The sequence below is a fragment of the Lepisma saccharinum genome, chromosome 14 (genome assembly GCF_977018435.1).
Source record: "Lepisma saccharinum chromosome 14, izLepSacc3.1, whole genome shotgun sequence".
Taxonomy (NCBI): domain Eukaryota; kingdom Metazoa; phylum Arthropoda; class Insecta; order Zygentoma; family Lepismatidae; genus Lepisma; species Lepisma saccharinum.
The window spans coordinates 54,748,585-54,765,034 of NC_139242.1; the positions used below are offsets into that span (position 1 = coordinate 54,748,585).

Below are 16,450 nucleotides of genomic sequence, written 5' to 3' on the forward strand. Positions count from 1 at the left end.
TAAGCAAATGTGGAAGTTTTTCAGTGTTCACTTTATTTGCAAAGGAAGGGAAGAAAATAAATACACTAACTGCAGCTCCTTGTAAAAATTTTGTAACCTATTCACATGCAGTTTCCCTCTCCCAATGATCAGCAGAAGAAAAAAGGGAATGACGTATTACGATAAACACCACAATTGTACCATTTGTTATATCTGTATTTTTCTTTTAGCATTGTTTTTTGCCATTTTTCGCTAATCGTGACGATGAGGATGAGTGAATGATTAGATGAATTTGATGATAAAACCCATGGCCAAGTTTGGATTCAAACCCAGGAACTTCACTGGCAAGTTCCCCAAGTTCAACATTTAACAATTGGCTGGCATGTTGCAATCATTTCACACTAGTTATATTCAATTAGTGCAATTTTGGGACAGAGGGTAGATGTGAACCGGCAGATTTTATAAACAACATGCAAACATCAGAGAAAACTGTGAAATGCTGTAAATGTTATAATCATTTAAATGTTGCTTCCCTTCCATCTCTTTCAAAGAGAAGAAAGTATTCCTTTCTAATACATGAAAACTTAAATATCCTGCATTTACAAAGAAAAATTCTGGGTTAAATATTAATTCAACCTGGAAACACCACTTAATACCATTGAGCCAACAAATAATGTGATAATGAACCACTGTGACAAATAATTTCTGTGGGTATGGTATATACGAGGATCATACTGAAAGTAATGAGCAACAATTTAAAAAAAATCAGAATCCATCACTACACGCAAACAACGTAAATCATCGCAAATACAAACTTTACTGGACGCGTCAAGGTAGAGTGACATCATTAGCTTTGATCACAGACAGTTGTTTCAAAATGCTGACAGTGATGTTTCATTTAGACAAAGGGCTGCGATTGAATTCCTTGATAAAGAGGGAATTCCTGCTGCTGAAATTCAGAATAGACTTCAGTGTGTGTATAAAGATGTATGCATGGGTGCTAGCAGTGTTAGAAGATGGGTAAAACATTTTAAAGATGGAAACACGACCATCTAAGATCAGCCTCGGAGCAGTTGCCCACGAACTGCCTCCATGGAAAGAGTTGACAACATCATTAAAGAAGACAGATGGGTCACTGTGGATACAAATGCAGCAATACTTGAGATAGGACACAGTGCAGTGCAGAAAATTTAAATTTGTTTTTTGCTGGGTCCCAAGTTTATTGATGACAGATCACAAAGTGCAGCGAAAAAACAATGCTCAAGAACTTCTTCAGAGATATCGCAATGAAGGTGGTGATTTTTATTAAGTATTGTGATGGGCGATGAAAGCTGGATCCATAATTATGAACCAGAAACAAAGCAGCAGAGCATGAAATGGCAGCGTCCCTCGTTGCCGGCAAAGTTATGGGCATCATCTTCTGGGATGCAGAGGGATGCATTCTGGTTGAATTTCTTGCATCTGCGGTAACCATAAATGCTCGTTTTTACATCCAAACACTTCACAAGCTCCCTCGTGCATTGCGGGATAAACGCAATGGAAGGAAATTCATCCTTCAACATGATGATGCACACCTGCACATTGCTCAGTTCACCAAGGGTGAAAATGGGGTGGGAACTTCTGCCTCACTCTTCCTAGAGTCCCGACATTGCACCTTCCGACTATCATCTGTTCGGTTTTGTGAAGGAATAGTTACAAGGCCAATGCTACCAGATGAAGGAATACAGAAAGCCATGTGTCAGTGTCTTGCGAGCAGCTGGAATGGAGTTCTACCATAAGGGTATTTTCAAGCTTCCAGAAACGTGGGGAAAATGCATCCAAAGAAATGGAGACTTTGTTGGAAAGTAAAGTGTGTAGATTATGATGTAGTATGTTTTTCTTTAATAAAAAAACTTGGTTTATGAAAAATTGTTGCTCATTACTTTCAGTATGCTCCTCGTATATCTAATGCATACATAAAAACTATTTTAATTTCCCTTTTGACACATAGCCAACAAAGCATGACTAAATTTTTTATGTTTTGGAAAATTTTTGGATGACAGAATGGATCTAATTATTAAAATCCTGTCGTAGTAAATATAATATCACTTGACATATTTTCCACTACAGACATTCACACATGATCTTCAATTACTCGGACACTGTGAACGAACTTCAGAAATTTGAAAAATGAGTATGGTATGTATCATCCCTATTGGGTCACTACTATATGTTCTTAATAAACACAACACTCTGCAGAATATCTTCCTGTAAAAGCAAATCACTTTCAAGGTTGTCAAAGACATGTGAATTGGTTGAGTTGGCCATTTTATGAATACCACTTACATAAAGCACCAAGTTCTGTTTTCAGTACAAAAGCCACACTACTCATTCCCAGAAACCTGAATTGCCACTACAAAGTATTGCTACAAGTGAAAGAAGCAGAACTTACAGCAGCCTTGTGCTCCTTCTTTAGTTTCTTTTTAGGCGACCTCCCAGGCTTTCCTGTAAGGAAAATCACAGCTCTGTAGTGTTTCCAAAGGTATAAAAGAAGCGTAACTCATGAGAAAAGATACTACGATCACCAGTACATTTTTCAATAGTTACACTCAAGTTCAATTTACATTTTAATTCTTCACACTCTTACCTGCTGATGTCTGGGAATAAGACAGCACAAAACAGAGCACGAAAATTCTGACTTTTCATGAGTTTCTCACCAACGTTGCCAAGGAAGGGATGGAAGAAAAGTAAAATACAGCAAAATAGTTTAAAGAAGCTGGAATTTAAACATCTTTGCCTTGCTCTACTCTTCTTGCATTTCTTCCTCGACAATGCAGGTGATTGAATTTTTGTTATTTAGCATTGCTTTTGTGCCACTTTAAGATGAAGACACTTACAAAGAAAATCAATGCCCAGGCGCATGATTCAAACTCGGGACCCCTTGTTTTACAGCATGTTGCGTTAACTACTCTGCCACAAGGTTGGAGACAACGCAGATGAAAAACTTGCAAAACTTTAGAATTTTGTTGTATGATTTTGTGCTGTATTTTTATTCATTCCAAGACATCAAAAGATACGAGCATGCTCTATTCAGTACATGACATAAAAAGATACTTAAGTGATTTCCCAAAAATATGTTCAATGATAAAACATCACACCTACCTACACTGATATCTTACCAGAAAGCATAAAATGTATGCATAAAACTCATATGGGCATATCAGTTGTTTGCGTGGCACCACTGACAACTGATTGCTTTGAACAATGCTATTAGAAGAAACTATATTTTGCCTTCATGATCATAAAGATTTCTTTCATTTTCTTGTTTCTATAAATATATATCCATTGTATTTTCCTTATGTGTATTATCTGTGACTGATAGTTTATAATGATCCTTTGATGGCTGCAGAAGGGATGGGCGGGCTACTTTCACAACAAATCTACTTGGTAAATGGCATTAGTTCAGAAGTAAATACTCTATAACTAACATTCATATTTTGTCAGATTATTATTGAATGGGGATAATTCGTACCTCTATAATAATTTTATCACAAAAAATAATAAAAAAAACTATCATTAGAGGCATGCATATTTCATTTTTGACGAAAACACGAAATGTGAAATAACACCCTGTAGTATTAATTTTTTTTGTTTTTGAAAGGTGTAAAGTGCATTTTCCTACCATATTTTGTCACGAGTTATACAAATCACAGAAAATTGATTAATTCCACTGTAAATATTTGAGAAGGAAAAATGGACTCTGATAACTACATAAAAGGGCTATTTGATGTTCATTTTGTAATAAGTATAGTTTTTTTTTTTAAAAAAATGGGATTTTATTCATCATTTTAACACCCAAATGCCATTTTATATACCACTTTTGATCCCAAACTGTGGACAGTTTTTGTACTGAAATCTTGACCATTTATTCACCATAAAAATGTGGCTCTACCTATTATCAACTTCATATAAGCATCCTCAAGCCATTTGTGGATACATTTTTGAGTTGTTAGTGTTCAACCTTGTTCGTTATCGTATATAAAGATTGTACATTTTAAACAGTTTGAGACTATTCAGATAAAATGACCCAGTCAGTTACCGAGAAACATTAGAGTTGCAATTTGCCTTGTGTCTGTGAATTATTACATTGTCCATAACAACTGATTTTTTTGGAAATCAAGTCTATGGCTTAACTGATTTTTCAAATAGGAAATTATTTCATGTTCATGTACTGATTTTGTAAGTTGCATGTTGCCTTATGCTCTTTTCATATCACAGCAATAATGAGGTATGCTATGCTGTTATTCTAGCTGTTGATGTTGATGGTAGAAAATTACTGATAGAGAAGAGTAATACTGTGATTCCATCTAGTTGGAAGATTTGTTATACTTACAACTAAACTAAAATACTACATGGGAGTTTAAATAGTACTTTAAATAAGCACATTGTCATTGTTGAAGCAGTGCGACACAAGCCAGTGTTTCGTGTGCCTGAAGAGGTGGTAGTCGCTCGGTGCCAAATCTAGGATATAGGGAGGATGACCAAAAACATCCTAACGGAACTGCTCCAAAAGTTATTGTGCATCCAGCGGTGTGCGGGCAAGTATTATCGTGAACCAACACCACACCGGATGTCAGCATGCCCCGACACTTGTTCTGGATGGCTCATCTGAGTTGTCGTAACATTTCACAGTAGACTTCTGAATTGATGGTCGAACCACACTCCAAGAACTTCACTAGCAGTACTCCTTTGGCATCCCAGAAGACTGTTGCCATAACTTTTCTGGCAGACAATGTTTGCCGAGCTTTTTTGGGTGTCTTTGGTGAGTGTATATGACCCCCACTCCATTGATTGCTGTTTGGGTTCAAAGTTCATGTACAACACCCAGGTCTCATTGCCGGTCACAATTCTGTTAAGAAATTGTTCTCCTTCCTCGGCATAACGCAAGAGAAAGTCCAAAGCAGAACCCATTCGGTGTTTTTTGTGCTCCTCAGAAAGGAGTTTTGGAACCGAACGAGCACAGAACTTGTGGTATCCCAACTTTTCTGTCACCACCTCATACAAAACAGTCCAAGAAATTTTGGGAAAGCGAACAGGAAGTTCAGATATCATGAACTGACAGACTTCACGGACTGTTTTGTCAATATCCTGCATGAGTTCATTGCTGACTACAGATGGGCACCCAATTATTGCCACATCATGCATGTCAGTTCATCCATCTTTAAACGTACGACACCTTTACTCATCACGTTTGGTCCGTAAACATTACACAGTTCATGATGAATCGCAGCTGCCGAAAGTTTTTTTCGCACAGAGAAATCGAATTACTGCACACACTTCACATTTGGTGGGATTTTCTATTGGAGCGTTCATTTTCAATTGTTATAGCGGACGAGTCAACTGCAACACAACCTTCTTCTTCCACTGTTCACTGCCTAGTGGTGACGGCGGTTCAATGGTTGTAACCTGATGAAGATGTCTCTTTATCCCTACATTACTGGGTCTGACTTGCTAGTTGATAAATATTTCTACAGTTATACTTGTATGTATGGGGATAAACTGTGGAAATAAATTGTTCTGGGTGATGGAGATGAAAAGTTTGAGGACATTAAAACCTGTGCATTCCATAAGAATATGCCGAATATTTAAAATAACAAATACACAGCAGATCGAAAGATCCAGCCCTTCCAGCAAATGACTATGGGTGAAATGGCTGTATCCAATGAGAAGCCAACTTGGTATTATCCCTTCTCTGCAGGAGGGATGGTGTGAGGAACAACATGCACCCATGACAGTGTAGAGCTTGTTTCCCGTTACCTCATCCAGCCAAATTTCAAGGAGGAAAGAACTGAACACATTCTGATAGTCCCTGGCCGATGCAAGGTGGAAAGTACTTCGCTGTCTGCATTAGCATACTTTGGCAGCAGCCGCTGTTTCATTGCCTTTAATGCCCACACTGACAGAGAAGGGTGGTAAAAATTCACTGCACTATAGGATGTCTGGAAGGGAGTGGTTCCAGACTCTGGAGAACACTGAAAGAATCCAAATAAATGAGGAGACACTGCAAAGTGTGAACTTCGGCAAAGTATGTGGTCTGTTAAAAAAAAAGACCGGACTTTTGTCATAGCAAGCGAACCATTGTTCGTAGCGAGTTCCGGCAGGTGACATTCTTTAGGGGCAACCTTTATAAACACACTGTTGCCTGCCACATCATACTACGGTCACCAGTATCCCAGTTAGAGCTGCTGAAGGAAACAAGTGCAGTAAAATCTCATCGCGTTCACTTCACAGTGGAGATGAAAGACCTGACGGAGCAGAGTGTTTGAGTGAAATTTTGCTTTAACCTGGGGAAATCTTTCAGTGAAACATGGCAAATGCTTCAGCAAGCCTTCGGGAAGCACTGTATGAGCCGACCGCAGTGTCATGAGTGATTTCGAAGTTTCAAAGAGGGCAGAACATCGATAGAAAAAGATTCAAGATTGGGACTTCCTTTCAACATCAACAATGATGAACACATTGATGCTGTTTGGTCCATTATTCACGCAAATCGTCATTTGACTGTTAGAGATGTTGCTGAGGAAGTCGGCATCAGCATCAGGTCCTGTCATGCAATTTTGACTGAAAAACTTCACATGCATCATGTTGGTGCTAAACTTGTTGACCAAAAAGAGAACCATATTCACATAAGTCAAGAAATCCTTGTCCGTACCAATACAGACTAAAACTTCAAGAAAAACATCATAACAGGAGATGAAGCTTGGGTTTATGGCTAACGTGGAAACCAAGCCATAGTCGCACATGAGTCGATCAAATGTGAAGGTGAGGCATAGGGCATCATGAATTTGTTCCTCCTGGTCGGACTGTGAACGAGGAGCTCCATGTTCCATGTTAAAGTTTTAAGGCATTTGAGGGATGCTGTGTGCAGAAAAAGGCTGAGCTGTGGGAAAACAAGAGTTGGGTGTTGCACCATGACAATGAGCCAAGTCACACATCACTGCTTGTCAGCCAGTTTTTGACTGCTCATTGGATAACCATCGTGCTCCACCCACCTTACTCTCTAGACTTGGCTCCAGTGGACTTTTTTCTGTTTCCCCAGTTGAAAAAAAAACTTGAAAGGTCGTCGTTTTGAAAGTGTAGATGAAATTCACCAGAACTCGACAACACAGATGAGAGATATCACTAAAAACTTATTCCAGGAGGTGTCCGAACAGTGGCAGAAATGATGGGAGCACTGCATTGCAAGCATTGGAGACTACTTCAAAGGGGACAAGAATGTGTAATGTTGTAATTGCGGTGATAAAGTTTGTATTGCAAAAGTCCGGTCTTTCTTTGACCAGCCCACGTACAGCACCTTTAGTATTGCATTGAGTTCTGCCATGTAGATGGAGCAAGAAGAATGCAAAGCAAAGCTGTAACTGTGCAAGTTGACAACATGGTATAACAACCCATTGATTCATCTGATATTTCATCTCTCCCCACTTAGGAATTACCTGCATCTTCCATTAACCTGTCTCTAACTGCTCTCCAAAATGTCAAGTGTCAGCTACGGTTTTTAGAGCTTTGATCACAATATTCCAATTTTACTAGTTTCTAAATTCCCTACTGTCTGGCTGCCTTAGCCGAGACCATGGACGGAAGTGCGCATGCGCCAACCGGACGTCTTCATTGGCTAAATAGGGGGTGACGGCACTTTGGGTTCCTTGAAAATTGTCTGCTGTGGAAACAACAATGAAGTTTCAACGTAGTAACATCGCCGCCAAAATACATAGAGAGATGTATTATGTAAGGGTTCAGAACGAAATTAAAGCCATCCATATACTATTATCAGCAAACAGAACATATTAGGAAAGTATCCATCACGTCACATTAGTAGATGAACTTGTTTCTAAAACAAGTAGCTTTATATTAGATCACTCAATTAAATTTATGTCCTTAGTTAATATTATAATTAGCACAAATGTACACAGCATTAATCAGGATAGTATTCACTAATAATAGTATTATTGTATGTAGTATTATAAATATAAATGTAGTAACTGAATGGTTTGTAACATTTTTCTAGTGTAACGAGCGTGTTTTGTAGAATGTACAACAGAGGCCAAAACGTCCAAATTTCCGTTATTCTACTACGGTTTCTTGCGAATTGTAAGAGCCATCACAAACACAACACAGAAAGCGGTAATAAACACAAGTAAAATACCACAGGGTAGTTTAGCGAGTGCTTCTTCCTGCTTCCCCTCTCGTGTTTGGAATCGTCCTTTCCAGGTAGTTTCATCTTCCTTGGCTGGACTGTAGTTTATATATGTTTACATGATTATTGTTTCATTAAAATAAAAATGGTGTTCGAAAGTATAGAAGGTACTCTTTTCCATACGGAACAATAATGTACAGGTATTTGTTGCACTGTGATTAGAAATTTTGTATTGTTTAGGCAGGTCTGTCAGCATGTGTATACAGGGTTTCCATATTTCATTTGTTCATGTATCACATTGGTAAGATACACTGTAGTCTACACGATACTTTAACATGGAAATGATGAGAAGGTTGACTTGTGTACCACCTACATCCTTGTGCCAAAATGCCACTCTGTGTTCATGCAGACGTTGGTAGCGATATTCAATTTGAAGTTTCGGCCTGTATATATTGCCAGGGGGCGAAATCCACGAAAGTCCTTGCATCAAAATATTGGGGGAAGTCCAGTCGTCTACTTCAACTCCAAAGTCTTAGTAACTAGTTATTACTCAGTGCTTCGCACATCTCGATGAACATAGTGTGTATGACAACATTTGTTAGGAAATAAACTTGATGTGACCATTGCATATAAGGCATTAATTTTTGGACCTGTTTCCTTGCAAACTGTATTAATTTAATAAAGTGACAATATTTTCGAGCAACATTTACTCTTCCACAAGTCTTTCTCTTTCAGCATCCCCTTTGCCTCTGTACCCAAGGCGATCGTCTCCACCCCCTGCCCTTATCTATGATTGCCTAGCCAAATATCCTAGACCAACGATTCAATTTTGGAAAAAAAAATAAAAAAATAAGCATTTTAAAATTTGTTTTGCCCTTGTATTATTTGGTAACATTAATAAATCCAAGAAAAAAATGTATAAGGTACAAAATATAAAGGTTGATAAATAAAAGATTAAATATCATCAGAAAAGTAGATTCAATTGTTCCAAAATACTAATCATCATGATGAAAACGTATTAATGCCAATTGAAATCTAAAATATGATGAAGTACTAACCTTTATGTATCTTACTGATGGCAGTATGTTCAAAATTTATACTTTTTGATGTATAGAGATTTGTTAACTCAAAAAGATAAGTCAAGATATTTTCATACAGTAAATACCCGGATTCCAGATCTCGTGCTGCTTTTATCCAGATGTACTAAGACTGACTTTCCAAAAAAAAACAAAAAAAAAACATATCAAATTCTACCTGGTGGTCAGAATTTTTCTTCAAACCCACCTGAGAAGGTCTCAGTGTAGACCCTGAGAGTCTCAATGTTCCCAACTACCGGAGCAGAGGGAAAGTAACTGTGGAGGAACATAACAAATTGCTCCCTCTCAACCTGATCACTATTTTCTTTTTGGCATTGTTACTGTATTGACCTGTTACTTTCCTCGTATACAAAGGTCGAGAGAAAATCATTGCAACTAAACATGCTTCATTCCTTGCTGAAATGTGCGAAACCAATGTGGAAATTGGAAATGATCAGCAGGAAGCAACTTCCCCTTGTTATCAAACAATGTTCAAATGTTCTTCCTGCAGAAAAGCAGAGGATTTATTCAGTGATTATTGCAAACTCGCAGCTATAACAAAAGATCACATGCCTGCCTGTAAGAACAAATACCTCCCCAAGTTTCTTGGAGTGGTAAATCTGCACGAATGATGAATTTTAACAGCTAAAAATTCCATGGTAAATTTACAAATACACGAACATTCCTATTTGGAGAGGTTCCCACATTAACCCTTAGATGCCGAGGAGGGTGACTTTCTAGGTATTTTCACTAACGCCGAGCATGTTTTCAGCGGGAAATTTGAAATTCTGCATGCTTCTAAATTAAATTTTATATTTCCGAAACAAACAACATTAGAGGTACAAATGATAACTTGTTTTGTTTGTATACTTTGGGCTATGATCCTAATGGAAAAAAAATATTCCATGATCAGTTAGAAGAAGAAAAAAGTGAAAGTAACTATTTTTTACATGAAATTTGAAATTCATCGGACCCTCACGCAGGCTACGCAAGGACGTGAATCTCCAATAGGTATCCGCATAATGCCTGGTACGTTTGCCAATGATGTGGAAAAAATTACGCACTTATTGCTAATACTTTTGGAGACAAAAAAATTCAATTCACTAATGCAGAGCATGTTTTCAGCAGGAAATTTGAAATTCTGCATGCTCCTAAATGAAATTTTATATTTCCGGAACTAAGAACATTAGAGGTACAAATGATACCTCGTTTTGTTCAGTATACTTTGGGCTATAATCCTGATGGGCAAAAAATAAAATTTCCCTAATCAGTTAGAAGAAAAAGAAAAAAGGGAAAGTAACCATTTTAACTAATAGTTTTGTGAAACAGCAAAGAGCAGTCTGCTGTTTTCCAACCCTTTGTTGGTGGCTGGAGGCTTTTGACTTTCTTTCCCTGCTGCCTCCCCCTTCCCCATTAAAACAGCCCCACCCATGCTTTTGGCACCAGGAATGTCAGAAGGTTGTACTTCTATCGCCAAAGGTGCATTTTGAAACGGCAAAATTGAGAAACCAATGAAAATAAATCACAATTTTTTTTTTAAATCATTTCTTTCGGACATTGTCCCCCACTCCCCAAATAGGAACAATGAAACTAAACTTTACTAATTGTTAATTACATACCTCTAGACTTATGCAAAACTCAAAACATGTATCTCCGATCATTATCCAAGTTACAGTATGTTAAAATACTACGAGCAAAAGCTGCTTGTGACACCGGTCACAAGCCATCCTTAAGAGGATATATCATGGAAAGGCCTTTTCCGAATTCGCCTTCCTCCTGCCGGTAGAGCACGCAAAGTGTTTACAACACCATATGTTTTGTCCAGGCCTGCTTTGCAAGGCTCCTCAAGAACATGCTTCCTCCAGTACCCGGGCAATTAGTGATTGACAGGTCATAAAACCCTTGTCTCCAGCACTGGAATTTCTTTCCTCAGACATGTCCTTAGGTTTTCCTGTTCGAGTCGATTGGCATCTTCATTGTCAAAAGCTGATCTTACCATTTCGTGTCAAAATTCCAGATGATAATATAGAGTCCTGCAGCAACAATATGTGGCTTATAACATACATAATTGTGAAAGCTTCTCTTCAATGAATAAGGAGTCCCAGTAGTCTAGTACTTGACCTCCGGGGCGAGTTAGTTAGCACAGCATGCTACGACAGCAGGGGCCACGGGTTCGAATCCTGAGTAAGACAGATGTTTATGTTCTGAATGTGAATGTGAAAAAATATAGAACTGAGTAAAAACTGATATATGAGAAAAACAGAGAAAATATGACATCGGACTGCCACGTAGTAAACCCAGGTTTGATTCTCAGTGTGAATGATTTCAAGCTGAAATTTTTCCAACATTATCCTTTCATAAAACCGACTCTGGGGTTAATCCAACCTCTGTGAATGTATTTGATCTATTTTTATAAAACTTTCACATACGCAATATATGCACTAATTGAATCAAAAAAATAAAACTTGCATATCTTAATTAATATTAGGTCTAAAGCAAAATATGGTTATTTAATACCATGTGGTCCAAAAAGATAATAATTGACAAAATGGCCAACTTTTTCTTTTTATATATATTTTTGTTGTTGTAACCCCTATGCAAAGGTAGTATTTTCCTAAACCTGACTTCGTTTAAAAATTACAGCCATGTTTGACTTATGATTTGCGGCATTTTTAGGCTTTGTAGACAGTTGATGTAATTATGATCTCATCTAAGGAAAATGATAGCTTGGGTAAAAAATATTGTTTTCAGTACATTTCAAGCTACATTGTTTCGTGTATTTTTTCAACATTTTGATTTTGATCAAAATTCAAAGTTTAGGATTTTTTTTGTTAGGGAAGTTATGTAATATCAGAGTATTTTGGCTGAATTAGTGTTATAGCTCTTTGATCGTTTCTTGATTCTCTTTTTCAAAATTTTGAGCTTTCATGTCTCCAATGGGGGAACTACAAAAATTGATATTTACAGCGTAAAGATCACTCCATGACAGGTACCTGTGAACAAAATTTCCAGATTGATATTTCATGGATAACAAACCTACAACTGGGGAGGGATTGGTCAAAAACAGGCACTTTACGTTATTATTTACAAAGAAATGTTTGCTTTTTAATAATCATGCAATTAGAATTATTTTATTTATTAATTACATCATGCGAATGGTGTAATAAGTCCGTTAGTAGTGTTATGAATTAAATGTTTTCCATTTTTTATCCCATTAGTTATGAAGAACTTCAATCTGGCTTTAGCCAACTACTGGAGAGGGATAGAAGAGTTTCTAGGAACACAAACCCTTTCTGAAAATAAAAATGTTCGCTACGCTGTGCTGCTGTTATTGTTGTTAGTTTTATGACAGTTTTGCCATTCGCCGGCTTTATTAATCTTCAAATTTAACACATATTATTTATTTATTTTATTCAATTTCTGTTATTTAGTCATTTTTTAGCCAACTTTGGCTAATTGCGATGATGATGAAGGGACGCCACCAAGGTCTAGTATATTATTGTTGTTGTTGTCGTCGTCTATTGTTGTTGTTTTATTTACTGCATTTTTCTTTGTTTCATCATTTCACAATTTGTAATATGTAAATATCATAAACCATTGCATAACAGGGTGGCTACAAACAAGCAGGAATGAAATTCCCTGACTTTTCCAGGTTTTCCAGGAAAAAATTTACATTTTTCCCTGACAATTACAAAAAACTAAATCGATGTTTTTGCAAATGGAAATAATAAACTCATACAGATCCAGGTATGGATTTGTTAAGTACCAATATTATCTTCTATGAAATTGACTTAATTTCTTCTCTATGATTTGAATTCAAACAGCAAAATAGTGAATTTGGAAAATTCAATTCACAAGCTAGGGAAGGATTACGGAATTTTATCATACGCAGCAAGTTTAAAATAAAATACGAGGGTGGTTTGAAAAGTTCTCGAAATGGAATAGAAAGAAACGACTTACAACAGTGATTTTATTTTTTATTTTTCAATGTAGTCTCCCTGTACACTAATGCACTTGGTCCAGCGATGTTCCAATGCCTTGATCCCATCTCGAAAATTAGATTCCTCCAGGCCTGTGAAATACGTGTCAACTTCGGCTATTAGTTCTTCCTTTGAAGAGAATCTCCGTCCACCGAGGAAACTTTTGAGTTTGGGGAAAAGATGGAAGTCTGAGGGAGCCAAATCAGTCGAATAAGGCGGATGTGGCAACAATTCGTAACCAAGTTCATGAACTTTTGCCATGGCAACGATACTTGTGTGAGGGCACGCATTGTCATGATGCAAGATGATTTTCTTTCTTGCCAAACCTGGCCTCTTTTCCCGTATCTTATGCTTTAGTTGGTCGAGGAGATTAGCGTAGTATTGTCCCGTAATTGTTTGACCAGTGGGAAGATAATCGATCAACAGAATCCCTTTCGCATCCCAAAACACTGACGCCATTACCTTTCCGGCCAACAGTATTGCCTTTGCTTTCTTTGGTGGTGGTGAATCAACATGTTTCCACTGCTTTGACTGTTGTTTTGTCTTTGGGGTATAGTAGTGGACCAACGTTTCATCTGTCGTCACAAACCGGCGCAAAAAATCTGTTTGGTTTCTCTTAAAACGAGTCAAACATTGTTCGGAAATGTCCACTCTGATGCGTTTATGGTCCTGTGTTAAAAGTCGCGGCACCCATCTTGCAGATAATTTTCTCATATCCAATTCAACTGTTAAAATGTGATACGCCCGTTCGGATGACATTCCTATAGCTTCAGCAATTTCACGCACTTTCAGTCGGCGATCCTCCATGACCAATTTATGCACTTTTTCAATGATTTCTGGGGTAGTAGCACATTTTGGGCGACCACTACGTGGATCATCTTCTAAGCTGTCCTGACCAAATTTAAACTCGTTTGTCCACTTTGCAACAGTTGAATATGAAGGAGCAGAGTCCCCCAGTGTGTTCAGAAAATCGGCATGAATTCCTTTGCTTTCATACCTTTCTTTACGAAGTACTTAATCACCGCTCGAATCTCGATTTTTTCCATCTTCACAAAGCACTGCATGGGAACAACTACAAAGTGACGTCCACACCACAGATCTCTACCGGCGCGCCACTTGTTTATTAATAAAGGATGGCCTATTACTATGCGGGAACCTCGTTGTCCTAGCACTGACATCTGGTGGTGATTCCGAGAACTTTTCAAACCACCCTCGTACTTGATTATTTTTGAAGTTACAACTAAATGAGATTAGAGAAATTGATTAAGAAATACAATTTGTAATTTATCAGTCTCCTTATCCATTCTCGGTATTATATGTTGATATTTCCACTGAGGTTTGGAACCCTCTGCTTGCAAGAACCATGAGTGCGGACTCATTTCTCAATGCATAAAGCTACTTCTCTCTTCTCTGTAAAGCAAACAACTTAACTCTTGCATATAAGTGAAACAACTGAATTGTACAACAAAAGAAAGTGTCATATTTCCTTACATTATCACTGGGATTTCTGCTTCAGTACAGTATATCCAAGTGAAATACTGTGAAACTGACAACATGCAGTTATACCATTATTGCTGACGAAAAGGGTATGTAGGTATTTAGAAATATAACGCAAGGCATTTATAGAATTGCATTGTATAGGTACCAGATTTAGCTAACCACACGTAAAAACAGGAACACTGTGTTAATAACAGCTTCTGAAAGTTCATATACGAGGGGCATCCTGACAAAAGCTACAATGGTGCATATACGCAGGACTAGTTAGTGGTCGGAGAGCGACACACACACATGCAGGCAGGAAGAAGTGGCATGTAGCTGTAATCTGGTACAGTTGCAATGCAGCTGTTTTAGGACAATTCTAGGTTAAAGATTGCATCTCTCATAAAGTCTCCCACTGACTGCAATGTAGCCTACGTGTAGTAATCAGATTTTTGCATGCTCAGGATTTGGCACAGAGCCACCAGCAATCGTGTGAGGTGTGCAGACCGGACATCGTGAGTGATAGTATGGTCAGACGATAATGCAGACAATTCACGGAAGGTCAATCGAATGTGCACAACCCCTTTGCATCACTTCAGGTGAGAGATCTTGGACCACTCCCTGTACAGCCCTGGCCTTGCATGTACAGACTTTCATCTCTTTATTTAACTGAAGAGGTTTCTGGCAGGACAAGGATTTGACAGCTACACTGCGGTAGAGATAGTTCCAGTCTTTTCTGTCAGACACATATATGCCATGGGCATACTATGCCAAAAATTAGGTTAGGACTCACTGTTACTAATGCAATAAATTACTACTGATAATCTTGTTTAATTTATGCCTAATCGATAGTGACCTTGATTTTTTGTTATTTTTTTTCAAATTGGTGTACTTTTTTAATCCTTTACTATTCGGTGTTATTTTTCCCCAAAATTCTCATTTTCATTTTAGCGCATTTTAAACTACTGGTTCAAATTGTAAGTCACATGGCCTATGCCTCTTCGTGAGAGTTTGATATCTTGAAAGTTATTTTCAAGGCCCCCTTTTTAATTTTAAGGTAAGGGTTTTTAGATAATGGGATTTTCCCCGTATATACTGAAGGGTGCATAATGACCATAAGTGGCGACGCAGCAAAAAAAATTAAATCAATCAATCTCACGTGACAGATACCGACATATTATGGCATCAAAAATTGGCATTATCTTTTTCTGACTTGTTAGTGTTACGTTTCCCAAAATTCGCGTTTTTGTTTTAGAACATTTTTCTGCCAAATATACCGAAACTTACTACTCCATTGTGATTTTAAACTATTATTTTAAATTGTAGGTCACATGGTCTACGTATATTCGTGACAACAGATTTTTGAGAAAGTAAAAGTAAAGTGCTCCCATGCACTTTGCCATGAAGGTGTATAGGGGTGTGGAGTTAGGGCCCCACACTTTCTTGATCACGGCTGAAGGTGGGAGTGATGTGATCAGCACCATGCTACTGGCTACCTTTATTCTTCAAAGTTTCCTCCAGGTACCGGCTTGATATGACGCTGGGTGGGTGCCGGAGCAGTTTGAATAGGTGAAAAAGATCCCGGTTCTCTCCCGCAGGAGATCGACCCCGGGTCTCTCGCATGGTAGTCAGACGCTCTAAAGACTGAGCTCCATTATTTCTCGCTCGACATATGCCAATGGTGGGCACTTAGCTTGGTAATTCAAAACACATCTCACGTGCACATTCTGAAGATGTGGCTCCCGTATGACTGCAGATATGCACTC

The 16,450-nt window shown here is 38.0% G+C and overlaps 1 protein-coding gene across 5 annotated transcripts in view; it reads right to left on the bottom strand.

Annotated features, from left to right (window-relative positions):
- LOC145998897 (bromodomain-containing protein 3-like) overlaps positions 1-16,450 on the bottom strand; it is a 165,140-nt gene that overhangs the window by 23,200 nt on the left and 125,490 nt on the right. For all 5 annotated transcript variants that reach the window (XM_083135628.1, XM_083135627.1, XM_083135631.1 and 2 more), the window contains one exon: positions 2,411-2,463. In XM_083135628.1, the coding sequence (XP_082991754.1) occupies positions 2,411-2,463 (53 nt within the window). The remainder of the gene's footprint in view (positions 1-2,410; positions 2,464-16,450) is intronic.